We start from the raw sequence: 26,597 nt of genomic DNA on the forward strand, positions 1-26,597 counted from the left end.
TGTAGGGAGATTACACCTAAGCGGGGTGCTTGGGAGAGGCTGGGTGAGGTGGCCTGCTCAGGAATCCACGTCTTTGTCAGGATTTGGAAATAAAAGCAGAAAAATGGCATTTGGTCCTCCACCAGCGTGTCATGCCTTTAGCATCCACGTTGCTGGGCTTGAGTCACCTGCACCATCTTACCGGTGACCTTCCCTTCGGTGCTGTGGCCGCCAGCATCTCCCGAGCATCCACTGCACTTCTCCTGAGATGCTCACATCCGAATGGGGACCGCGGGGCTGCCACGGGCTCCTCTCTCCCATGCGTGGGGCGGCGATGGAGGACCACGCTTTGCCTGGGTAAGACGGCATGGTTAGAGGTGATACTTAACTGTGGCTTGTCACCCTTTCTAGCAACTGAGACAGAAAAGGGAGAAGGGACATAAAACATGAGAGCTGTGCTGGGCAAGCGCTGCAGGTGTCAGCAAGCAGCATGTTTTGGGGATGCTGGTGGAGGTTTTGCCCAGTGTGGACCCGCAAGACCGGGCTGCCCACACCACCTTTTCCTTGGAAACCCGGCGGTTTGCACAAGCAGAGGTGTACCGTGCCGTGCCGAGGCCCCTTCTGCTGCTCTGGGAGCCGTGCCACGATGCTGGCCAGGTCCCCGCTGCCGCCCCAGCCCCGTGACACCGTGATAGCAGAAAGCTGAGCTGTCGCTCACCGATGCAACCTTTGCACTCCCAGCAGTCCCGCGTTTGCTCCTCGCCCATCCCGGCTGCCTCGCGTGGGTGGGAAGAATCAAAACCACCTTCATCTCTCCCAGCTCTGCCGCTGCCGGTGCCCCCCGGGTGGTTTGCCGTGCTGCTGCCGGCTGGTTTACTGGGAAGGGAGAGGATGGAAAGCAGCGCTTGGGGGAATTATTTAAATTGCAGGTGCCGCAGGAGCTCTTCCCTGGGGCCGTCTCGCCATGCAGCCAGCAACGGTGTGTACGCAACGCCCGCGCAGACCCCAGCTATTTCTGTATTAAGTGTTTGATGGAGCCAAATACAATTCGGGCGTATTTGCAGGGAAAGCACAGGGAGAGGAGCCCCGCGCCTGTTGCTCGAGCTCGTGGCAGCCTGGCCATCTGCGTCTCCCCGGGAAGGCATTATAAATAGGTTCAGCTGCTTTCCTTTCCCGTGGCATAACTTTTCGGCGCTCCGCAGATTACGGAGAGGCTGAGGGTAATTATAACACCTTCGTCCTAACTTGCCGACGCCTGTCTCCCTCGCTGAGCTCTTCTAACGCACGTGCTGTGGCAGATGTTTGCTAACCGAGAGGACCCCGGGGAGACACGGAGAGGCTTTTTCCTCCCTAAAGAAGTTAGCATCGAGGAGGCGTGTGTCTTTGACAGCCCATGGCAAGCTCCGCTTTGCTCAGCGGAGAGGTAAGTGGCAGCTGGCGGTGCAGTCGTGTCCCCCCAACCTGGGATCCAGCCGTGGGGTGGCCGCAGGGAAGGCAGAGCATCACCCGAACCGAGCCGCGGTGGGGAGCCTGTGCTCTGGCATCTTCCGCTCTGCGTGAATAATTCACCAAATTGCTGTGTTTTTGGGTTTGTTCCGTAACCTGGATCCCAGCTGTGATTTACTGGGGCAAGCTGGAGGTCAGCGCAGGGCTCGTCCCCTCCAGCTTTTCTGCTGTGTCTGGCTAAGGTGGAGAAAACCCTGTGTTTTAAACCGTGTAAACACCCGTCAGCGGAGAAGCTGCTCGGCAGTGCCTGGCTGCGTTCGGCTCGGTTACGGTCGGCGCAGGGCAGATGGTTTCCCGTGCCTGGACCGGTGCTGTGCCACGTGTGGGATGTGCCAGCGGGGCGTGAAGCTGGGCGTGCAGGCGGATCCCTGTCCTTAGGTGCTTTCGTAAGCGAGGAGAAGGAAGCTCTGGTGACCTCTGCATCAGAGATTCAACCAGGAATAAGGAAACGAGAGGATTTTCCCAACCGTTGTGCAAATAGGGGCGTTCAGTACGGGAGGGTCCAACTTAATGCCATAAATCAGATTGGATTAGGAAGGATTTGCAGAGGGCCAGTCTGGAAGAGCGGCTTATTTAGGTTTTTAGCAGCCGTGTCACAACCATACGTGGTGTCGCAACGCGCTGTTGCGTTGTATGCTCACGTTAGGGTGTTGGGTGAGCCGCCGGGAGCTCCTGGGCTGGGCACAGGGGAGACGGTGCGGGGTGGCCACGGGAGGGTGGTCTGGGCTGTGAGAGGGCATGGGAGGACACGGCTAGATAAGCACCAAGAACCTGACATCTTCCTTGTCTTGTGAGTCTGAATCAAATCCCTCAGCCCATGAGATTGCGGAGGGTGAGTATCCTTTGGGGCACGGATGGTTTCATGCTGTCGTGGGTCTTTTTAATGCAAATTAATTTCTCGTTATGAGAGTGACTCTGTGCTGTGGACGTGTCTTGTTGCCCCGGTCCCACTCCACGTGCTTTTGCTGTGCTCTGGGTGTGCTCGTGGGCACATCCAGCCGCAGCAGAGGAGCTGCCTCTCTTTTATGGGGCTCAACTCACACCGTGGGCTCAGCCTGGCCCCATGGTTGTTTGCATGCAGGACCTGGGCTTTAGGGCTTTTATTAGAGCTTTTATCTCATTTCTCCCTGCTCTTGCTCTGCCCCCAATTCCTTACAGCGGGATTTTGCATCACATCCTTCTGTCTTTGGAAGCCTGGCTCCTTTCTGGAGCTGTCAGTGCCATCCCCTGTGCCTTGTGCCCAGCCCCGCTCTCCCGGGCTGCTTTTTGCTCAAGGGCACGAAGCAAAAAATTGCCCAATAATTTAGTAACTTCCACAAAAGAGGTGCTTCCCCTTGTAGCTGCCGAGTAGTTGGGGATGTCACCCTCCGCTCAGCACCGATTCCTCCTCTCTGCCTCCCTCCTGGTGCCGGAGAACCAGCCCCAGCAGATATGAGCTTGGCTGTCTCACGGGCAGCTGGAGTCGTGCTGTGTTGTGATCGGGGAAGGAAAATAGGCCACTTATCTTGTGCGACAGACACAGCCACCCCCAGAGCCTTTGTCTGCAAAAAGGGGAACGGAGCGATGAATATCCACGTCGATCCGGGGGCAGAGCTGCAGCTGGGGCCTCGGTGGGTCTGTGGGTGCCCACAGGCTCCCTGCAAACGCAGCGAGGAGGGAGGTGGGTGCTGGAGGATGGATGCGGCTGCAAGCGTGGGGGGCACCGGGAGACGGTTCTCGGATGGGGATGGAGCTGGGGAGGGGGGTCACTCTCCCTGGAGGGTGTTTTTTGGGGGGGGTACCACCATGAAGAGGTTTCCACAAGCTGCTTAGAAAGTCTCGAACATCTCATACGGGTGCAGATGGGTTAATAACCCAAACGTGAACCTTGGTGGAGACGGGCTGCCCCGGTCCTTGGCCGCTTCCAGCCGAGGCGATGTGCCACGGCAGAGTCACGGGGTGGATGCTCTCCCGGCAGCCCCGGGGCCTCTCCTTTCCTCGTTGAGGTGAATCATTCCTGGGGAGGGCTGTAAATTACCAAAGCAGGTGGAGCAGGCACAAAACTGCCCGTCTCCCATCCCGGTGCCGGAGGCTGGGTTTGGTTCGGCGCCAGGAGCGTGCGTGCCAGCACATCGCTGGGGTTTCCATCTCCCACGCTCCGGTGCAAACCCCGGGTCAGCAGCAGAAGCAACAGATAAAAAACACGACCTGCAAGTCGTGCTTTAAAGATCGGGCGTCCATGTGAAAACCCAACCGGCAAGAGCCGGCAAGGGGAAGGCAGTAAAATCCTCACCATCACGTTACATAAAAATTGAGGATCTGGGATGTGTTTTTACATGTCACTTGCAATTTCTGAAGTCTGACTTAATTATAATAATCACCCTCAGCAGAGTGTCAATTAGTAATGCTCTTGGATTTCTGCTGAGCTCAAACTTTGTGTCACAAACGCATTGCTTCCTCCGTGGGCTGCCGCTGATGGGTGCGGGGAGCAGGCAGCATCCCCTCCGTGCAGGGACGGACGGGGCGTTGAGCAGTTTCATGCTAATTGGCACCATCTGAGCTCTCCCGATGAGGATGCTCCCTGGCAGGAGTGACTCACCCATCTCTCTCGCTTTTGACTCTCTTCCAAGGGCACCCTTGTGCGGCAGCATCTGGGTTTGGCCAGGCTCTGCTGGGGATGCTGCAGTCCCCTCAGTACCGGTCCCAGTGATATTTCCCTGGGTTCCTACAATTTGCCGCTCATGGGTCACCCCTCTACGGCATCTCCTGAGGGGGAAGATGCTGTTGTTACAGCCAAGTCTGTTTTTTTGCTCCCTGTGGGTAGCAGAACAGGACTGGCTATTGCTGCTGGTCCTCCGGGGCATGCTGGGTCAGTGATCACCCGTGGGGGGATGCTCTGATACGGGAGTACGAAAAGGGGCTCTGCTCTGGGTTGGGGTGATGCTGGAACAGAGAGGATAAGCAGGACTGGGGATGCCATGCTGACACGGGGGGGTTTCCAGCCTTCCCTCGCTGTCACGGGGTACGTGCCACTGCCTGGGCAGTGCTGCGGAGCTGGGGGGGGCTGCTGCTCCCCCAAAGCACCCCACTTCAGAGAGCCCATTGGGTTAATGTGGGCAGTGGCTAGCCAAGTGTCAGGACTGAGATGCCCTGGCAGAGAGGCTGACAGGGATGGAGGTGGAGGGGTTAGTGGCCTCCTCTACATGGTCATTTGCTTCTCTTTGTATCAGAGACTCCCCACCATGGTGAGCACCCCAAAATCGCCACTCAGATATGTAACACCCCCTCTGGGACATCCCTCCCAGGGGTCTCACCATTTCCCACTCTCCTATCTCTTGCCACAAAACCCCCGGAGCTTTTTCTCCAGTGGTGCCAGGGGAGAAGCCAGACTCCACTGACGCTGCCCTCTGAGCGAGCAATAATTCCCCCAAGTGCTGCCCTCATCCCACCGCACGCTGCACCGGCTGCTCTCACCTGGTTTCTCCTCCCCGCTGGGTTTTTTTTCCCTCTGATCTCAATTGGTACTTTTTTTCCCTGGAGTGGCTCATCTGGGGAGGAGCAGAGCAGGTAACTCACAATCCTCAGGGGTCTGAGTGATGGGGAGGCTTAAAAACCAGCTTAAGGTGATGGAAAGGTCCCCCTTCGATGGGGACCCCAGCTAATTTTGCTTAATATTTCGGATATCTGCGTGTGCGGGGGCTTGGACAGGCTGTTTTGGGGAGGGGGGTGTGCGTGATGAGATCGGCGTGGGAATCCCGCCACAAAGCAAGTGCTCTCGCGGGGGCTGCACGCTCGCCCCGTGCCGTAGGAAAACGAGACGTCCGCGCTCGGCCGGCCGTGAAAAACCGTGGGTGAAATTACACAATGGAGCTTTTTTTTTTTTTTCCTCCTTCTTCCGAGCCGGCGCCGCAGCCAGCCGGGCTCTGCGCGCAGCCGTGTGTGCCTGCGTGGGCACCCGGGGAGGCGGTGGGGGGGGACACACGTACATACACATACGATGCGCCTGAGCTCCGGAGGGAGGGATCGCATCGTTCCCGCATCGGCTGCTCCCCGGCGTGCCGGCCACGCTGGACCCAGCCTCGCCGAATGCCGCTGACCCGCCGGCGAGCGAAGGTGCGCCGAGGCTGCTGGGTGCAGGTAAAAGCCAGGGGAGGGAGGGATGGCAGCGATATAGGGGGGACACACACCAGCTCCGTTGTGACCCCGCGCGAGGACAGGCCTCGGCATGGCAGCACGATCCCCTCCCTGCCGAGGTTTAATCCGTTCTCTTTCCCCATCTCCTGCTGGGAGGTGATAACCAGGTTTCTCATGGCCCAGCCACCGAGGCATCGCCATTCTTCTTTTTAAACTCGACCCATCGGTGGGAGGCCATCATCCTCCCCGGGTAGGATGGAGGGTCCTCGGGTGTCCCACGGCTCCCCGGGCTCCATCGGCAAAAGGTTTGGCCGCACTGCTGCGCCGGCTGCATCTTTAACCGCGGACCCAGCAGCGGAGGCTGGAGGCGGCATCTCCCGTGGGAGTGGGGGGGCTGAGTGCTTTCGGGGCAGGGGAAACCCTCCCGTGCCTTTCGGGGAAGCTCTTTTCCAAAATACAGCCTGGCCCCCGGGATCCCTAGGTGAAATTTTGCTGGGTGAAAATGGGAATTGCAGAATAAACAGCTCCATTTTGGGGCTCCCTGGGGATGTGTGTGTGTGGTGGGGGCGGGGGGGGAAGCTGGGCTGCTGGTGAGCATTAAAGCAGAAGCCGCTGCTCGGCACAAAAGCCGGTCTTACGCAGCACAGGTCTATTCAAGAGACATTTAATTCTCTTCTAAAGTCCAGGCAAACAGGGAGCTGCCATCTGGTGTCTGATGGCAGCGGGAAGAAAGGGCTTTTTGCAAAGCGGAGGCAAGTTGGGAGCTTGCTGGGCTTCAGATTGTCTTGAAATGGCTCTGGTTTTAAGGCTGAGCAAGCTGGCTTTGTAAAGTGACCCGTGTAGGTTAATGCTGGCTTTGGAAAGGGGAAGGGTCCTACCTGCAGCTGCCCAAGCCAGCAGGCAGCAGAGCCCCGCAGGGCGATGCTGGGGCCAGGAGTAGAACCGCAGCCGGGGCGGACACCCAGGGGACCAACGGTGTTCACGTCACCTGCCAAAAATCCTGCATCAGGGGATGGGACCCTGGCCGCAGGCTCTCACCCCGCTCTCCGGCTCTCCACATCTTGGTGCAGCGCTGGGTGCTGATTCTGGCATGCACCGAGTGCGTGCGGTCTCTGCTCTGCCTGCGCGAGCACAGCTGAGCGCGGGTCTCGGCTCACAGCCTCCCCGGTATTCGAGGAATTATTTTTATTAAGTTGCAGAGGCTGTAACTTCTCCGCCTGGGAAGTGGCTCGGCAGTGTCTGCAGTCAGGGTAGCACGGCTGCACCTTGGCAAGGACCCAGCTTAAACCCTGGTAAAACGGGGAGCGTGTCCTCGCTGCCGGTGCAGGGAGCAGAGCAAATCTGCAGCGGGGACGGGCAAACTCAGTGTGGGGGAGTTTCACCTTCCCTAAGTCCCAGGGCTTGGTTAAGCAAAGAGGTTTGTGCGTTGAAATGTTGGTGGGGTGCTTTGGGCGGAGGTACCTCCGGATTTAGGGTGGTTTCAGGGATCCAGCACTCTGGCTCTGTGTCCCCTAGCTGTGACCTTTCTGCCGGGGTGTTCTCACTGCGGGAGAGACACGGGGAACAAGACTGACCAGTTCCCCAGGGAGGAAACAGGCCGTTCCCTTCCACAGGGAGTTTTCCTTGGCAGAAACAAAGCTTTGCCCACGGTGCCTTTGCAGAGCCCTGCCAGGCTGGCTCAGCGCCCGCCGGGGCCACTTCTCACCGCTGCAGAAGCGCTTTGCCAAGACGGACCCGTGGGTGCAATGAAGGTGGGTGGCTGCACGGTGTCCCCGGGGAATGCCGGTACCCAGAGCCGCCGCAGCAGCCGCGGTGCAAGCGACGTGCCCGTGTGGGACCCTGCGGTCCAGTTCCGTGGTGGGCGATGCGAAGCTGGGGGGGCGCTTGCGGGGATCTGGATGCGCTCGTGGGTGTGTTGTGGGTGGCTGAGACGAACGTGGATCTCCGTAGCGGGCTGCAGAGTGGAAAAGTGCCGTCCCCCTTCCCGCAGGTTGGGAAGGACGTGTCCCCTGACACGGCTGGGAAATGGAGTGGTGGGACGTGTTTAGATCCCCTCTGCTGCAGGACAAGACCAAGCCCTGCCGTGGACAGGGCGAGATGCTGCCCACGCGCTGTGGGAACATCTCTCTCGCTCCTCTGGCTCCGCACAGCAGCGGGGACGAACGCAGCCCTCGGTAGGGTATGGGTGCACTGCTGGAGATCTTGGCGGAGCTCTTGGCTGTGTCGGTGCGTGGCAGCCAAAGGAGCAGAGCCGTCCCCTGTGGGCTGCCAAGCTGAGTCCTGCAAGAATATTTAATTGGGGCTTTTCGTCTTCCCTGGAGCAGCATCTCTAGTGGGGGATGTGAATAGACTGAATGTCCCCAGGGGCTTTCAGAGCCCTTGTACTACATGTCTGGGTGCCATCCCAGCACCCAGGCAGCAAAGGGACTGGAGGGAGGTACTCTCATAGCTATGAGAAGACAGCCAGAGGTTTCTTTGTTTTAATCACAGTTTTTAATCACCCCTGACAGCTCCAGGCTGGAGCACCATCTCCATGTAGGACACAGATACGAGTGTGGGTTCGAGCGCTGTCATTATGCAGGATGCCACCCACAGCCTGAGCTGATAACGAGGATTAGCCAAGTTTGTCATCCAGCTCTGGGGATGGGGTGGGCAAGGGCTCACCAGGGGCCGAGCCCCGTGGCTCGGGGAGTGAGGAGAGCTGCGTCACAGGCTGGCCGAATCCTGCTCCCCACTGGGATTTCCATCGCCGCAAACTGGGATTGGATCCTGCTTCCCAGGCATGAATTGCTGAGGTCCTGCAAGCGTACCTGACCTCAGCACCCAGCAGTCTTGTAAAAAGCCCCAAGGGGAAACTCCATGCAGGGTTTAGGGATGCTGGGAGAGAGCATCTCATCCTGAAATCCCTGGAAAACGCAGGCTTGTGGCAGGATGTACCAAGAGTGGCACAGGGACACATGCTGCTGGCACGGTGAGGGAGCTGCTGCTGCGGAGGTCCAGGCAGCCACTGGGTTTGGGTGGGATGATGGGGTCTGTGGTGCTGGTGGGAGGGGGATTTTTGGGTTTACCATGTCACCTTGGCCAGGCCATTCATCTTGCAGGGTAATAACAGTCCCTGGGGTGGAGTGAAGGTGTTCGCCCTGGGAAGAACATCACGCCCTCGGTGCATTGCTTGCACCAGTGCTGGCAGCAGCACGTGAGCACAGAGAGTCCCCGAAGGCTGTGCTCAAAGCCAGGCTGTGTCGTGTCTTTTATCATCACTGTTCTGCGGTCTCGGTCCTGTGGGTGCCAGTTCAGCATCACTCGGTGAGGCTTTGGGGGTGATTTTTATTTTGCCCCTGTCTGTCATTTCCCCAGGCTTTGCGAGGAGAAGAAGAAATTCAACTGCAAACCTAGACTGGGTGGTACTGTCCCCTGGAAAGGATGTGCTGGGACCAGGGTGGCTGGAGGATGGCAAAGCTGCAACCTTCCCCTGACATAGGGCAGAAAAAAGGTCTGCCCTCATCCCCAGCTCCATTGCTTTCCATCCCTGCTCCTTGTTCCTCCCTTCCTCTCCCGGCATTGGCTTTAAACACCCCATGGGTCCCTTCTGGGCTTGCACAGGCCTGTCTCAGGGCAGAGCCACGCGACATCTCCCGTCCCTCCCTGCCGAACTCCTCAGGGCACCGACCCACCAGTAGCCCCAGGGCTTGGAGCTGCACAAACCAACTTGGTTTTGTTCCTTTCCAAGTGCTGGCAGCAGCGTTACCCCTGGGTACCTGGGCATGGCGGGTCCCGCACCACCCATGGTTCTCACAGTGGGGGGGGTCGGCAGGTTTTGCCCCCTTCTTAGAGAGCTGAGATGTTGCAGAGGTTGATGCAGGTGGAGGAAGCAGCAAAACTGGGCAGTTCTCTGGTTGTGGTGGGCCAGAAATGCTGGATTCAAAGGCAGATCGTGGATGAAAGCTGCTTGCACAGGTATGTGCAGCTACAGGTGTGTCATTCAGATCTACCCCAGCACTTCTTTTCAGTAAAAAAACAGGCCTTTTCCAAAGTTTAGGGGCACCGTGGGTTTCCTGTGGCATTTCCATGCGTGGCTCCAGCCAGCTCTTTCTTCATTGATGATGTTCCCAGGCTCGTGTCTCCAGCAGGAAGACGTGGATTTCTTGTACACCAGATGCCCATGGGGAATACAGATGTGCTAGAAGATGCTTGCTTGCAAGAAAGCCTGTAGTCAGCTACACGCTACCTTGCCTGTCTGGTTGAGCTTTGTGGTTAAAGTCAGCCCAGGAACTGCAGAACCCCAAAGATGCTGAAGCTCATGATGATGCTGAAACTCGTGACATTGTAGTAAGGCTCCCGAGCAGCCCAAAAGCCCCTTTTTATTCCAGAGCCCTTGTTAGCTCTCAAACTCGACCCAGCAGTGGCAAGCTGGGAGCAGGATCCCCCAGGCTCTGCCTGGGCAGTGGTGGGATGTGCAGCCGAGCTGATCTCCATGTGCAGATGGAGCTGAGTGCTCAGACTGTGGGAGCTGGGGCTTTCGGTTTGTATTTTGGCTATTCCTTTCCTGGATTTGTTCCGCTGGAGCAACAACTGGGTTGTGGACTAGGTATGGGCTGAGTTTGAGGCTTGTTCTGGTTTTGAAGCTCTTCTGGGCTCTGTGCTGAGAACCCAACAAGCTTGGAGGCTGTGGAGATGCCTGGGAAGCCTGGGCACCCACAGCAGCTCCCAGCACCTTGAAACACCTTTTGTGGCCTTTGTTCAAGGGCAGGACTTTATCGTGAGCTGGTCAGGGAGTGGTTAAACTCTTTCTGGCCCTCAGCGAGCAGAATGTACTTACTAATGCTGCCTGCAGCCCTGGCCAAGTTTCTGCTGAGCTTTTGCAACGCTGCTTATAGCCGCTGTGAGTCCTGGGGTCTTGCTCAGCTTGCACCTCCAGTCCTCTCTCCCAGAAGGTCGTGGGATGCGTGTGCATGGAGAAGGGCACGAGGGGTGCCGGGAAAACATGGGTCAATGTGTTTTAGAGCAGTTGCTTGGGCAGTGGAGTGTGCCGAGAGCTGTGTGTGAGCTCCCGCAAACTGCTGTGTGCCGAGCAGTCCCTGACCTGCTGCTTGGAGGGGGCAGAGGCTGGTCGGGCAGCAATGCCACATCTGCCTTCTGCCGGGTCTCCACATCTGGCAGAGAGCTCGGGGATGCCTCTCTGTCCCTCCTGGGCATTGGCATGGCCTGAAGCAGAGCCGGGGGCCACCATCACCCCAGTACAGTTTCTGGTGATGTCTGGAGAAATATGTACTCCTGGAGGTGGTTGTCTCTGTCATGTGCCGCCGATGTGCTGGCACTGGGTTTCTGGGGCAGGACAGAGCTGCCCAGAGCCAGAGCTGATGTCTGAGCAATGCATCTTCATTTATATTTGTTTTCTAGAGCTGGAACTCCTTAATCTTGGCTATGTCTTGCTCCTGAGCGGTGTGTTGCTTGGAGCAGCTTCTGCAAAGCTCTCCACTCAGCCGTGAGCAGGATGAGTGGCAGGCTGGGCATGGGAGAGGGTCGATCAGCGGCTCTGGAACAGGCTGTGCTCCCCCCGCATTTGCAAAGAACCAGTGGAGAAATGCTATTGTCTTCCTAAGTCATGTAGTGGGAGCAATCTGATTGGGGTGGATACTTATAAGGATGCCCACCTGGTAGAGGAAATTCAGCAATTTCTTTAGAGGCTGCACATGAAAGGGGGCATGGGACCGTCACATGCCAAGGAGTGCCCAGCTCACAGGGTACCTGCACAAAGTCTTTTGGATGGGACTTTTTTCCGTGTCACATCTATGTGGTGCCTGTTACCTGGGCAGGTGGCTTTGTTGTCCCCACCAATTTCCTTCCATTAAGTGCTGAGCTGAGAAAATATTCTCAAAAAGCTCTGACAGCTCACTCTGCAGATCTTGCCACCTTCGGCTTCCAGGCACGCTCCCGAACGCGGTGCACAGGGGAAGAGCAACTTAGGGAGGGAGGCACATGCTGCAAAGCATGGCTGCGTGAAGGTCCATCGCGTGCATCCTCACCCGCCTCCCCTTAAATTACACCCTGGGATGGTCAGAAACAAGCTTGTGCTGGCAGCGTTGTGAGGAGGCAGCTCTGACCCCAAACCTGCAGGGCGCTGGAAGGGCTGACGGAGGAGTTCCCCGCTCCAAAAAGGGATTTTGCAGCTGCCTTGGGAGTCAGAAGGGGCCGGTGGGCGGATGGATGAAGCTCAGCGTGATCCCTGCAGCTGGAAGGGTTGGTTGGAGGGGGTCACGCCGCCGGAGGGGGGGTGTAAAGCCGGGGCTGCAGCTGGCTGGCTCCCCACGGGCACGTCGCCAGTCCCTCCTGTGCCGCAGCCTCTCGGCTGCTCCTCCAACAGCCGATGTTCTCGGCGGCTCGCTGACTGCGGCAGCATCCTCACGGCTCTCCCAAGGCCTGGGTGTAGGTGCGTGCAGGGGGGGGGACAGCGGGGGTTCGGCGTGAGGGAGGGTGGGAGAGCGAGGTGCTGGTGGAGAGGGGGAAAGAGACTGCTTGGTGTTTGGGTGCATGAGTTTCTGCAAGCCCAGGCGACTTTCCTTTTGGTTCTTTGCTGTGTCTTGGCCCCGGGGACATGGGTGAGAGGGGCTTTTCCAGGGTCTGATACTCAGGGAGGGTGCGGCGTTGTCCTTCCCTCTCTGTCCTGAGGGGTCCCAGCACCCCGCTGACCCAAAGGAGGAGGGCACTGCTGGGAGAGTTGCTTCTCCTGTAGCTGATGGGTTATTTTCCCAGCCCCTGAGCTGGGACAGTGCTCTGTTTGGTGAAACACTTTAGATTTGGTTTCCTTCTGAACTCCTTTTTGTCTGGTGAACTGGATGTTGGTCCTTTGGGGTATGCTAGTCTTTGAGCCGAAAGAAATCTGGGTGGGTTTTTTTTGCTCTGGGGGTAGTTGCCTGCATCCTGGGATCAGTTCCCTCGAAGGCAGCGGGGCTGCGGCAGTGCTGCTGTCATGCTGCCCTGGGGTTGTCACTGCTTTTACCTGTGCTGCTGTCCCTGCTCCTGTGCCGTCCTGCCTTGCCCTGCGCTGGCCCCGTGCCCGGCTGCTGCAGCGGGGCCGCTCGTCCCGGGCTCACTTCTCGGAAGGCATCACTTGCCACCTCCCGGGGCAGAAACACGCTCACTGAGGACACGAGTGACCCTCTGAAAAGAGGCAGCTTCAGGACAGCCCCTTCTTTGTCCCTCTGCAATCTGGGTTGGACACCAAAACTAATGCATCTAATTGCAATCCAGAGCCCTACGTCCACATCCCATTACAGTTTCTGTTGTGTTCAGCACCCCCGTTTCCATTCCTGGTTTAAGTCCGTGCATGTTTAACACTGGGATGCTCCAACCCAGAGATGGTCCCGTTTCCAAATGAGGTCAGGCAGACCCGTGAGCAGACAGGAGAGAAGGGAAGAGGAGGATGCTTCTCCTCTTGGAAAATCACCAGGGTGTTTGCCAGCTGCTGGCTCACGCCGGCACAGTTTTGCCCGTCAGGCTGCGAGATGTCACATCCCAAATGTGGCATATGGAGCTTAGGCTCAAATTATCTCTTTTCTGGGCTAAAGGATGAAAAACCCACTTGAACGGTGCAGAAAGCACACAAGCGCTGCGTGGGTTTGCCTATTCCCATGGCTGATGGAGGGCAGCCAGCTCTGTCTGCCCGCTCTGTCCCTGTCCTGTCCATCTCTGCTGCTGATGGGCATCCAGGGGACATCGTAGGTGGTGGTCTGTGTTCTCCTTGCCCAAGATCCACGGTGACAGTTCCCCGGGGCCCTGTCCTCACTCTTGTCCTCCCCCTGTCTTTCAGATGTCCTCCGGTAACCCGTCCCCCCACAGAAGGGTCTGCCTGCCTTAGCCAACCCGTCCTCCCAGGCATCCTGCCGGCGATGGCCTCGACGCCCCAGTGAGGGGTGAAAGGACGAGGACCGAGTCCCCCCAGCACCGCCACGTCCCCCGGGAGAGCCATGGAGGCCCCCCTGGATGTTCCTGTAGGGAACCTCATCGACTTCGATGCCGAAACGCCCACCTGCGTCCCCCCGGAGCCCTCTCCTCCCGCCGCCCCCAGCGGCAACGGGCACCTGGGGGACGCGGGGGACGTGGCCGGGGAGGAGAGCGATGCCACTGAATCGGCGGACAGTGAGAATGACATGGGCGACTCTCCCAGGCGCTGGAGCGGCTACCGCCGGTCCTCCTCCGTCGAGTCCTTCTCCTCCAGCCAGAGCACTGAGTCGGCCCGGGATGAGGCGACGGCCGAGCGCCGGGAATTCATCCGGCACTACGTGGAGAAGATCTTCACGGGGGGGTGAGCAAGCGGGGCTGGCGAGCGCTGCTGAGCCTGCCGCTGGGGGATATCCCTCGGGATGGGATCTGGCTGCTTTCCCACTCCGGGAGCATCGGTTTGTGTCCTTTGCCCGCGCTTGGCTAACGCAGCTTGTTGCTCCCGGCCATAACGCGGCATCGGAGCTAAGGGGGGGATGCAGGCTCTGACTTGCACCCCTCTCTTGGGCACGTCCCGGCTCGTCTTCCACCCCCAGCTTCCCTCCCCTCTTCTTTTTCCCTTTTCCCATACCAGGGGCTCACCATGCCAGGGGTCTTGCCGTGCCTGGGGGTCTCCAGCTCCTTTGCCCCACTGGGCATCTTGCTGATGCTCGTGCAAATGCCAGCAGCTCGCATGTGCCCCAGGGCTCTGCGGCAGCCCCCGGCTGTCCCCCCCACCTTCCCCCCCAGCCCTACATCCATCCCAGCTCCCATCGCTGTGGTCTCCGTAATGCTGCGGCTCGCTGTGTCAAGCAGGATTGAGCAAACCGAGCATGATGAGCAGCAACAGGGGTTGTTTTTGCTCTGGGGCAGAGCGCCTGTCTCTGGAGCTCAGTTTCTGCTCAGGCTGTCCTTGGCTCTTCCCTTCTCCCTCTGCCTTTGGTTTTCCCCCCTGCCAGGGAGGAACAAAAGAGCAGCGTAAGCCGAGGGATGACAAAATGGATGCTCCCCTTCCCCTCTTCCTCTGCTTTCCTCCCGGCATCACAGCACCGGGATGCTGCTGCCGAGAGGGATGACATGGGGGAGCTGAGCCGTGCTGGCTGGCTGGGGTATGCCGGCCACCTCTTCAACTTTAATGGTGTCTTTTTTTCTTTTTCCCCATTTCAGAGAGGATTTGGACCAAGAAGAGAAGGCCAGGTTTGGTGAGCTCTGCAGCAGCGAGAACGGGAAGGGCAGGGAGTGGTTTGCGAGATACGTGAGCGCCCAGGTAAGGGGAGAGATGGGCGAAGGAGCGGCGATCCTGTACCAGGGCAGGAGGATCAGGCCAGGGGAATTTAGCAATACCCCAAAGCAATATTTTTGGAGGGCAGGAATTTGGGGAAAAGGAGGAACTTCAGTACAGGGAGATGCAGAAGTGAATAAATGCATCTCGAGGCAGTTAAATACATGCTTGTTGCAATGTGGGAGAGAAGTCACCTGTTTTATTTAAAATGAAATCCCATCAGTACTTAGAAACGTCCTATTCCCTAGAAAAACAATTCAGAGAGGCAAACAACTGTCTCCAAGAGGGAAGCCCGACCGCCTGTGCTCACTTCCCAATCTCCCTGCAGCAGAGGGGGGGGTCCGGGGGGGTGGGCTGAGGTTGCCCTTGCTGCTTGCAGCAGGCAGCTGCCCTGCAGAGCTGTGCTGAACCCTGGGCTTTGTACCTGCAGCGCTGCAACTCCAAGTGCGTCTCGGAGCAGACCTTCTACCGCCTGATGCAGTCGTTCGCCCTCGTGCTGTTTGAGTAAGTCGAGGGGGGGGGTTAGGGCTTCGTTGCAAGCACCGAAAGCCCCTGAGATTGGACCCATGGCTCGAGGAGGGGCAGCAGCCACGAGGGTGCTTGGGTTGCCATCGCTGGGTGTCTTCACCAAATCCTCCCTCCGTGTCAGGTGTCACCAGATGGATGACTTCAGCCCTGCCAAGAACCTCATGACCATGTGTTTCACCTACTACTACATCGGTAAGAGGTGCCTGCACCCTTGGGCTTTGCTTGGGCTGGAGACCAGTGGTGAAGTCTGCCCTGTGCGTGGGAAGGGTGATGGAGGGGTACCCAAGCTTGGTTTACTCTGGATGACTCCAATACTGAACAGAAAAGAGTCTCCGTGACCAAGAAGCTGTGCAAACCTGCCAGAGACCCTCGCTGGGGTGGTAGCTCATGCTGATGCTGGTTTGTCATTGCTTCTAGCCAGGGATGCTTGTACGTGGCAATCCCCAGATGTTCCCTGACCCTGGGGATGTGATGTGAATGCCCCAGCCCAGAAGCACCTTGGCTTATTGCTTGGTGCGATAAGGAATGGTGGTCACTCCTCCCTGAGGGGCTGGATTTTCTATCCCAAATGGGGAGGAGGATAAAGACCTACAGGAACTGGGATGGGATGGGGTCTGGGCCATTTCCATCTGGCTCCTGGTCTCCGTGGTGTATCTTGTAGCTGGGAGCAGGTCCCCCAGGAGCTGGCAGCACCAGGACCGTGGGGCCAACCGAGCTCCTGACATGTTACCTGCAGGCAAGACCCATGCGTTGCCCTTGGAGGCCAAGGAGAAGCCCATGGGCAGCATCGACTCGTACCTTAAGTCGGCGAACAGCTGGCTGGCAGAGAAGAAGGACATTGCGGAGCGGCTGCTGAAAAACACATCGGCCAAGACGGAGAACGTCAAGGGCTTCTTCGGGGGCCTGGAGACCAAACTGAAGGGTCCCACCACCAAAAAGAGCGAGTGGGTACCACTCTGTTGGGTGGCCAGGGTGGGCTGAGGCAGGCACCTGTAACGTGACCAAGCCAGAAACCTCCTGGGTGTAGGGCCACCATGAGCCAGGGGTTATCATGGCCAAGATTATCAAGGTTATCATGGGAAGATGGCCTCTAGTCCCGTGCTTCATACTTTGGTCATTGGCATCTCATGGTCTGGGAGTCCTGTCTCCCTTGGGCATGGAGATACGTGGTTCAAGGAGACGGTGCTGTTGCTTTGTGGTCTTCTGCATCATCTCTGTACTGGGTCTGACTGGGACGGACATCACAGTCTCTTAGGCACCTTTCTGGCCCTGGGAACAGTGGCACTGGAGCAGGGGGTCTTTCAAATGAAGGTGCTCCCCTCACCAGGGGGGCCGGGGCTTTGCCACATGGGCTCTCAGGGGGACAGGCTGTTTGGGAGCTGACACTGATTTCTGTGCCACAGTGAAGGTGAGGACAAACCAAAGGAGAAGCTGAAGAAGACGGGTGAGTGGAGTCAGCATTGCTGAAGTAGGCATCGTCAAGGCATCCCCAGGGAAGGAACAAGGGTTGGGAGTGGTACGAGATGACCGGCATTGCTGGACCTGTGGGGTGGGAAGAACGGCAGGAAAGACCGATGCTGTCCCCTCTGAGCTCCTAGAGAAGTGTTCCGAAGGAGCATTCACAGCTCCTTGCTTTGGAGCAATCACAGCTCTTGTCCCACAAGGACATCTTGTGGCATCTTGTCCTCTGGCACAGGTTGCAGAGGTTTGGGCATCCACTGCCTCTGAGCTTTTGTGTTGCACCGGTCTACCCCCTGGTAGCTGTGTGTGCTACCAAACCAGTGGTCCAGCCCCTCGGGTATCCTCCTGGGCCATCCACACCTTGATCAGAGCTAATATTTGCCCACAAAGGGCAGCCAAACTCCTCTTCATGTTGCTGAGGTTGTGTTGGGGATGAGTATTTGGTTTGCAAACCTTGCCGTCACGGCTGCTTGGATGCCAAACTGGCAGGGGGGCACAAAGTCTGCATGGGTGGGAAGATGGGAGTCATCCAGACCTTGGCATGTAACTGTGTGTCCCCACAGTTTCTGTGCAGAGCCCAGAGGAGGAGAAGAAAGGAGAGAAGATCTACTTGTACATGCACCTCAAGCAGCAGCCGATCTGGTAAAGCCTCTCCGGGGGCGAGCTGGCTCCTGCCCGGTGTTGGTCTCCCCGGGGAAGGGATTTGTCCTCCTTGTCCACACATTCCCCAGATGTTCACGAGTGCTTTGAAGCTGCTGCCACCCCTAAAAAAGGTGGCCATGGCTTTTACATATCCCTTACGCTAGGGAGAGTGTGTGTCTGCAGACGCAGAAGGAGCTGGTTCAAAAATGGATCAAATCTGCCAGACTTGCTTAGCCCCCACCCTTGAATCACCTCCTGGCCCCTGGGCAGTGGGTGAGCTCGGTCCTGGGAGGACTCGGGGACAAGCTGGGGGAGATGGAAAGCGGTCGTCCCCAACATCTCCCTCCCTCCCTGCAGGCACAACCTGCGGTTTTGGAACGCCGCCTTCTTCGATGCCGTGCACTGTGAGCGAAGGAAGCGATCCCCCACCACCAGGTAGGAGACGTCCCCGTGGGAAAAGGAGTTGCCGTGTCCCCTCCAGCCCCCCCGGCATTCCCTCCTGCTCCCGGCGGTCCTGAGCATTACCGACCGTGGGGAAACGCTTTCTGCCCCTGATTGCAAATCTGCTGGGGCCACTGGGCTGTGGGGTGGGCAGGTGAGATCAGCATCTTCTTAGGGATTTGGGAGCAGGAAGGTTATCTTGCTCGTTTTGCATCATTTTTGCAACAACAAAGCCCTGGAGGTGCGCCCAGAAAACCCAGCTAGGGTTCAGGCTGTTGGTGCTTAGTTTGCAAGCAGATCTGGGAAAAGATGCTTGGTGCAGCCCTTCGGGGAGGAGATGCTCTGGGTCCTGGCTGTCCCCAGGAGAGCGGTGGAAGTTGCTGCCAGTGCAGCATGGGGACCGAGCCCCGGCAGCCAGCAAAGATGAGAACTGGAGACAGCAGCATGGTCAGCCTCGAGAGCTGGGAGGATTGGGATAAACCCTGCAAAGTGAAGGGGCTGCTTATTTCAGAGGGTGGCTGTGTGCAGGGAGCATCTGGGTGCCCAGGTATGGGGACCCCATGGGTTGCAAGGGTGGGCAAGATGCTTGCCAGGCTCATGCCCATCTCTTGCTCCGCCATGGAGCTGCCACGAGGGCTCGAGCAATTCACTCCTCTCTCGACCACAGTTTCACCCCTCCGAAGCCGGACCGTCCCTCTGCGTGTCTGTGCGGTGCTTTGAGGCTTTGAGCTCTCGGGGTGAGAGTCGTTGAGCTCGGAGCGTTTGAACAGCCCCTTTTCTGAGCAGTGACGGCACTTCTTGAAGCAGCCAGCCCTCCTGCATCCTCCCCAAAGCCTGAGCTAAGCCACGGCAGCCCTGGCTCACACCATGGGATGCTCTGCCAGGCTCAGCACACCGATCAATCTCTGCTTTCTCCTTTATTGCTTTTCTTTTTTTCTAAGCAAGCCACTGAAAGAACCTATTGAACAGTAATGTAACCATAACTGCGTTTGCTTTGATTAAGCCCCAAATTAGCAGCAGCAAATGTCTCACAAGGACATACGCCACCGGCAGCTGCTCTCTGCTCCGAGCGCCTTTCTCAATTAATCTGATGGCTGAGTCTGCCTCCGCTGCAGAAACAAGCCCAACTAACAAATGAGCTTTGGGACCTGCAGCCTGGAGTACTCCGAGTATCTCGGGGGGGTTAGAAGGTGGTGGTGACCCCCCCTTAGTCCTCTGGAGAGGATAATGGAAACCACTGGGTGAACTGGGATGCTGCTTGCTGGACCGAGGATTAAAATCCCTGGCAGGAGGAGCTGGTTGGTGAGGGCTGGCGTCCCGGGAGCTGGGTTTGAAATGCCAGGGACGGTGCTTGGCCATGGCAGGCGTCCGGAGGGTCCGTGGTGATGGGGTTGTGACCATCTCTGTGGGGTGGCCAGGCTGCGTCCTCCGGGGGCTGCTGTGAGAGCTGGGGAGGTTTTCTCTCCTCTCGGTGGGGAGGGCGGGGGAGGAAGGAACCAGAACTAAACTCCTCTTTTTCTCTCTCTTTCCTCTCTTTGCCTCTAACAACCTTCTTCCGTCTCTTCTTCTCTCCTTTCCCCTCCATCCCTCTATTTTGCATGATCTTTCACGCACCACTTTTGTCGGCTCCGTTTCTGCTGCCGCTCCAGAGGGAACACTGGGGAGGAAGAGGAGAAGAGGTGTGTCTGTCCCCGTACTTCGGTGCATTAGTGTCCAGAGGCCGACGCTCACTTCAGGTCCAAATCCTGCCCTGGGGAGGGGGGTAACGTGTTTCAGGGGGGCTCTGAAAGGCCCTTTCTCCACCAAGGAGGAACGGCTGCTGGAGGTTTGACTTCATGTGCATCTCAAAAGATGAGATCTGTTCCTCTTTAATGCGGCTTTTTAAAAAGAAACCCGACAATTTTTGAGCTGTGATATTTTCCTGTGGGAATTGGATGCCCAGTTGCTGGTGAAGCCGAGGGCTTGTGCCGGGAATGGTTCCCTGGGCAGGTTTTGGACATGAACTGAGTCTCTTCGTGGAGAAAGCATCCCCCTCTCCTGTCCTTCCCGCTTGCTCCCAGCTTCTGCTGCCACATAGAGGTGCTGAGGATCCTTTGCCAGCTGGAAAAGCTGTTCCTTCTATTTGTTTTTAGTGCACTCTTGTGCTGCCATCCCTAGATAAAAAGAAAAATGCAAATGGGGCTGCGTGTCACGATTACGAGCGTGTCCTCTGGGCTGCAAAGCTCAAAGCCAGCCACATCCACCCGCTCTCCAAGCCGGGATCGGGGCAGGGGGAGAGTCATTGCTCTCTTGCTGGAGCATGGGATATTCGATCTTGGAGCAAATCACTCCAAGTGATGGCATTAGCAAGAGGATGAGGGTTCTTTGAAGCTTAGTGGTAAATCTTCTGCGTGGCTAAGGCATGCACCAGCAAATGGATAACTTCAATATTGCTCAGATGGAGCATCGCTCAGGTTAGCTGTGCGGGCTGAAACGCTGTCGCTGAAAGACGAGTGATGCCGAGCAGCCAAAGCCACGTCTCACTGGCGCGGTTCTCGCCATGGCGAGGCTTTCCTGGGTATGCCGAAATACAAGCAAGTGTTAGCACAGCCCGTGGGATTATGCACCCCTGCGCCTGCCCTGCTGTGCCCGTATAAAGATCAAAGGGTTTGAGTAAAGCCACATGTGGGCTTCCCCCATTCCCAGGCATGTTACTCCCAAATAACAAGCCAGAAGCACGGCGAATTTTTCTTGGGCACTTTGATAATGTTTTTTCTCCCTCCTTCCTCCCTCAAAAACATAAAAAGGCAGGAAAAGAATAGTTACAAACATGCTTCTTCTGTAAGTGGGCCAGTGGGATCTGTGAAGTTTTGCTTCCAGATTTGAAAGTCCCTTAATTTGATTCTTCTTTCTTTTCAGCCTCCAGATTTAGATGCGGGTTTTATTTGCTATCGTAAGCTTTATCAGGGAGAAATTACATCTTTTTTTTCTTTTTTTGTTTTTTTTTAAATCCCTTCAACCATATCGTATAAGTTTCCAGAGCCCTATAAATATAAGCAGCTCACCCCTGGAGACCGAAGGCTCAGCTCAGCAGCTTTCGCACACCCGGGCTGGGCTGACGTGAGTGAGGACAGGTTCCCCTTCGTGGGCTCAGCCTGACTAAGCACTCATCCTTTTCCAGTTTCAGCAACACAAACATGCTCTGGGGCTGAGCTAGCCTCACTCAATTTACCGTGAGACACCCTTCTTCCCAGCCACTGTTTCCACCCGACGCAGCTTCTCCCATCCTGCTTGGCGTGCCGGCGAGCTAGTGCAAGCTACAAGCGTGCGATCCGCTCCTGTTGTTCTCCTCTTCCTTCTATTATTCTTCTACCTATCCCTGTTTTTTCCTTGCTTTTCCTCCTCTTATCCTTGGCTGTAACCTCACCTGACTTTTTCTCGGGACGGGGCTGGCTTCACCCTGGAGCTGTAGTTTCCCCGGCGTGCATGCACTGAGCCCCCCTGCCACTACCCGAGCGTCACACCACCGCGGTGACATTTCTGTGACACAGGCTTTATTCCCAAAGCCCCCCAGGTGGGACACCTGGATGGGGACTTCTGCCACCGCTAGAAGTTGCAAACTTCTAGAACTTAACACCCCCCCCCCTTCCTTTAAGGCAGTGCTGTGATTGCGTTTGCTGGGGAGCCAGAGCAGAGCCGGGGCATCCTCAGTGCAGTGCTGTGATTTTGGCCCAAGTCAGACCATGGGGAGGGATGTGGGAGCCCCCCCGTGCTGTTGGAGGGCGAGGTATGTTTGGGGAGCAGCTTGCTTGGGGCTCGGGGAGTTGGAGCCCCACTACAGACAGGGGGGACGTGCCTGGTACCCCCCCCAGTACCCCTCCTGGGTTTGGGGGGGGGCTTCAGCAGAGCCCTGCTGGGATGCCCATCCCCAAGAGCTGCAACCCCCTGCTGCTCCCTCGCTCGTCCCCCTCGCTGAAGCGACGGCACCGAAGGTGAGAGACGTGAGCTCTGTGCTGGAGAGGCCACTGCTATTTCCTAGCTATTTTCCTAGAAAGCCAAGGTTGAAGACGACTTTTTTCAGGGGTGTCTCTTGCTTTACCCCAGGGCGAGAGATCTGCGGATGGATGCGGGTGTGCGAGCTCATCCAGCGCTGCATGCGGGCTGGCAGCCGAGGGGCTCTCGCTGCCCTCCTGTCCTCAGCCAGCGTGGTCCCGGGGAGGGGGGGATGCAGGCAGGGGGGGGTCCCGGGGTGATGGCGATGCCAGAACGGGTTTGTGCGTTGCAGGGAGAAGTGGTGCCACATGACGCAGGAGGAGCGTGACGACAGCCTCCGCTTCAACGAGAACATCACCTTTGGGCAGCTGGGGTGAGCAGGGCACGGGGACCGTCCCTCCTGCAGCCTGGTTCTGCGGTTTCGGCCTCGCCAGCTGTGGGTGGGACGCCTTACAGATGTTCCCCCCACCGGGGACATTCCCTGACAGTGCAGAGGATGCTTGGTGCTTCTCCCCGGGGACCTGCTCCTGCCCTTTACTTTGCAAATCCAGGCACCGCAGGGTCCCAGCACGCTGTCCCGCAGCCGAGCATCATCCCAGCACCCTCTACAAGGGGCTGCGGGAATGAAGAGGAGGCTGGGGGGGGGGGAAGAAAAGGCAGCCTGGCCCTGCCCTCACCAAGAGCATCTCTGTCCTTCCTCAGCACCTTCATTCACAACATGCTGGCGTTCGGCCTGAACAAGAAGCTCTGCAGCGACTTCCTAAAGAAGCAGGCGACCATCGGCAATTTGGACGAAGGTAGGGGCGAGCCCGGGGGGATGCGCACCCCCTTTGCAGGGTCCTGGAGGGATGGAGCCCACCTGCTTGGCCAGGATGCTTTGGCACCCTCCCAGTGCCCTTTTCTTTCTCCTCCGCAGAGCAATACAAGCTGCTCAGTGACCACATCGAGCAGATGGCCACCGAATAGCCGCCTGGCCGGCATGCTGAGGCGGAGAGATGGCAGCCAGAGCGGGTGGGGAGGGGAGAGAAACCCACCTTCGGGGCTACCTGAAACTGAAGCTGGGCTACTTAAAAGAAAAAAAAAATATCACACACACAAGCTGCAATAAAACCTGCATGATCGTCCACCAAACTTTAGAGCTGCACCAGGGCAGCCTGTAGAAATAGGAGCCAAACAGCTCCCCCCGCCCTGCCAGACCCTCCAGCATCTATTTTCAGAGTAGGCAGTCCCAGATGTGTATTTTGTCAGTTAAAAAAAAAAAAAAAAACAACAAAAAAGAAGAGAAAAGCAAAAAGACAGTGACTGCTGCTGCCCCCAGGTGTGTTTATGAGGGCTGGATCGCTGTGTCTCCAGCCCCGCCATGAAACGCTGCCTGTGGTCTTCGGTGTTTCGTAGCACAACGGCAGCAAGCGCAGAGCTGCCAAACATGTTTGCTGCTCGGTGCCTTTCCGAGGCTGCCGTGGACGGTGGTAAATCCGGAGGAATCCAAGGCTGGGAGTCTCCTGCTGCCTCTCCCCGCCGGCATCCGCTGGGCGAGAACGACAGAGGCTGGAGCTGGAGCAGGGATGCGGGAGGTGATGGCAGGGACCGCATCCAGCCGCTGGGGTCACATCCAGCCGCCGAGGGAAGCCACTGCCGGGGGAGAGCAGCCGGCTCTGCCTCCAGTTTGACCCATCTCCTTCTGTAGTGAGGCACCGGGTGTTCACAGCACGTGGGTTTGTGCCGGCAATGCAGGAGCCGGCTGCTGAGGATGGCAATGGGATGCAGTAGCTGGATGGGAGGCTCTGGGTCAGTCTGGCAACAGGTTGGGTTGGGTTGTGTAGCCAGGGATGTCACCACTGGCCGGGGGACGTGGGCAGTGCGGGGGCTTGCTGGGAGCAGGGATGGGGCTGGCAAAGTGCTGCTGCCTTCCTTGGGAGGTGGAGGGAAATCCTTCCCTTAGGAAACCTTCCCTCAGCTGCCTGTGTGATTTTGTACCTCTGGGCAGAGAGAAAACGCAGTTCACTCCATATCATTAGCCTGGATGAGCAGGAAAAAAAGCCATGGCCTTGGGTGGGATCGCCGGGAGAGGAGGCAGAGATGCTCCACGCGAAAGCGGCTTGGGAGGAGGTAGCAAAACAGCAGCGAGGCAGATCCCCCCTGCGCCCACTCCCTGCTGCATCGTCAGCGTCGGGGCTGCCGCAGGCTTGCGACGTTTCCCAAAGCCTCCTGGCTTCCCACAGCGGCCGTGGTATTAGATTAATCGCCCTCCTTGCCCAGGCTGCAGCTCACTGCCCTTCTCCTTCCCCAGCCCCTTTGCTCCAGCTGATCATCAATCAAACCTGAAATAGCCCTGTCTTAAGTACATCTATTCTGCTCGAGTGATGGCAGCTACCCGGTATGCAGCATATCTGTTTTTTTTTCTGCCGTGGACCTTGGTACGGCGTTTGCAGCGAGGCTGGGGACACGGGGACATCACTGCTGCCCTCCGCAGGGTGCCTCCCTGCTCTGAAGGGACCCGGTCGGCTCTGCCCATGGGGTCAGAAAACCCCAGCCTCACGCAACCAAGGGTCTAGCACTCAGTCTCACCCCAAAAACATTATCCTGAAACATAAGTCCATGTTTCAAGGGACCGTCAGTCCATTTTTCCCCATGCTGTCAGCCGTAACCCGTAAGATAAATAGCATAAGAGGGTTTTTTTTCCATGTAGCTCTTTGTTTTTGGTGTCATTTCCTAGCGTTAAAACGATGCTTTTACCTAAGGTGGGCTTCCCTTGCTGCTGGGGCTGGGACTCTGCTCGGAGCTGGCTCTTGTAGAAGGATCGGATCCAGCACCGGCTTTCCCTTGGCCATTCCCAAACCTGGGCAGAGTTATGGGAGAAGGGTTTTTGTCGGGGTGAGGCGCTGCCAGAGGGGACTAACGTGCACCCCTCGCCCTGACGAACACCTTTCTGATGGAAAGGATGTGCTGGAGCACGAGCATCAAGCAGCTCAGCACCAAGACCTGCATCCTGGAGCATCCCATCCCCGCGGCATCCCTGCGTCTGTCTCCACTCGGGTCTTACCCGAACCCTGCTTTGTTTCTTTAGTATTTTTTTTTTTCCCAACATGAAAAAAAGAGTTTAGCGGTGAAATATATTATTTGCATGTGTATTTTTCTAAAAAAAAAATTAAAATAAAATAAAAAAGTCCATAAACCCTTCTCAACTAGGACTGAGTGAAAGATGGAGTAAGAGAGAGAGATTGGAATAAAATGTCTTAAAAATTACTTTCTCGCTCAATCGTTGTCATGTGCTTTAATCAGATGGATCTTCTCCCTGCTCAGCCTCGATGGTCCCTGGTGCCTTCCCCAGCTCAGCCCCTGCCAGCTTCTCCCTTTTGATGACCTACTTTTTTAATAGGGTAAAATTGATGCACCTTTTAAAGAAATGTTAGCGTTTGCCCTGGAGCCAGCTAGGCACATGAGGGAGATTTAATTTTTATTTTTTTTCCCCTGTGCGCTCAATCTCTGCCAGTCGCTGCTGATCTGACAGTGGAGCTGGGATCCTGCTCTGGCCTCGGGACATTTGATTTCACTGTATTTAAAAATCAATTACTCAGTATTATCTTATTAAAAAAAGATGTTCCCTTGGATTAATGGGCTGGGAGTGTCATCCTCCACCCAGGCTTCAGAGACCATATCCCCTCAGGTCTCCGTATGGCCAAGCGAGCCTGTTCCCTGCCCTGCAATGCCGGTTTCTCTCTCGAGAACAGGGTTTCATGGCCACCTTTCTCTTAGGAAGGAGCCTGTCCCGTTCCTTCTTTTTTTTTTAATTACCCTCCTTGGAGCACTCCATTGCAGGAGGGAAACCCATCAGCCCCGCAGCCCGTGCTGGGATGTTTTACCTGGGCTTTTACGTGGGTGCGGGCTGACCAGCTATGGAAAACCAGAAGCCACGTGCCCTGGGAGTGCTTTTGTTCCCTCTGACCGATTAATTGCTTATCACCTTGCCATGCCTAATAAGCTTACATATATAAGAAAGGAGGTGCTTATTCCACAGGTATTTGCTCAGCGCTGGGTGCCCTTTGCAGCGGGTGCACCCCCAGCACCTCCCAGCCCCTGATTTTGCTGGCTGGGTGCAGCCAGCACTTGCAGAATGGTATAGAGAAGCTATAGGGGCAGCATGCCCAGCAAGAGGGAGTGAGATCCTTGGCCACTTAACCCCGAGCTGGGAGATCTCCCGACCCCCCTGAAGCACTGAGGACCAGTGTCCTTGTCCTGCTCGTTGGGTGGTGGTCGTTGAGCCCGTTTAGCCTTTAATGAATGAGAAACGAGGTGCGTTAAAAGCAGCGAGGGGCAGCTGAGGGATGGCACCCTACCCAGAAGGGTCTTTAGTGGAGCTGAAACCACCTTCATTTTAAATCCCCAAAGGTGGGTTAGACCAGCTGTGATTTGGGTAACTGCAGGAGGAGACCCTGGCAAAGGTAAGAGCAGCACCGGAGGGGAAAGGTGCTGTACGTCATGTACCCCATCCCTGGGGGGGTATTAATTACACCCTCCACGCAACGGCTTTAGGAAAGCTGATACAGTTCTTGGATGATGCCACCCATCCATTAAACTCAGGGGTTAGCGGTGGTCTGGTGGCTCCTCCGGCTCTGATCCTTCAAGCCCGAGCGCAGCAAGAGGCTCTCAGCCCCCTCTCCATCCCTTGAGGGATAAAAAGGATGTTTGCTTG

At 57.0% G+C, this 26,597-nt stretch overlaps 1 protein-coding gene across 3 annotated transcripts; it reads left to right on the plus strand.

Annotated features, from left to right (window-relative positions):
* The first annotated feature begins 1,337 nt into the window (after window positions 1-1,337).
* KIAA0513 (KIAA0513 ortholog) lies at window positions 1,338-22,950 on the plus strand. Of its 3 annotated transcripts, none has more exons than XM_010579615.1 (12): window positions 1,338-1,402; window positions 13,409-13,903; window positions 14,746-14,845; window positions 15,291-15,364; window positions 15,510-15,580; window positions 16,125-16,332; window positions 16,792-16,832; window positions 17,413-17,491; window positions 17,849-17,926; window positions 22,197-22,277; window positions 22,607-22,701; window positions 22,821-22,950. In XM_010579615.1, the coding sequence occupies exons 2-12, from the start codon at window positions 13,566-13,568 to the stop codon at window positions 22,868-22,870; spliced, it is 1,215 nt and encodes a 404-aa protein (XP_010577917.1). In that variant the 5' UTR covers window positions 1,338-1,402; window positions 13,409-13,565; the 3' UTR covers window positions 22,871-22,950. The 3 variants fall into 3 exon arrangements, with proteins under 3 accessions (XP_010577917.1, XP_010577916.1, XP_010577918.1); XM_010579614.1 differs by lacking the exon at window positions 1,338-1,402 and adding an exon at window positions 2,169-2,317; XM_010579616.1 differs by lacking the exon at window positions 1,338-1,402 and adding an exon at window positions 3,125-3,145.
* Window positions 22,951-26,597: the final 3,647 nt, after the last annotated feature.

Source organism: Haliaeetus leucocephalus, unplaced genomic scaffold (genome assembly GCF_000737465.1).
Source record: "Haliaeetus leucocephalus isolate CR32 unplaced genomic scaffold, Haliaeetus_leucocephalus-4.0 Scaffold668, whole genome shotgun sequence".
NCBI classification, from domain to species: domain Eukaryota; kingdom Metazoa; phylum Chordata; class Aves; order Accipitriformes; family Accipitridae; genus Haliaeetus; species Haliaeetus leucocephalus.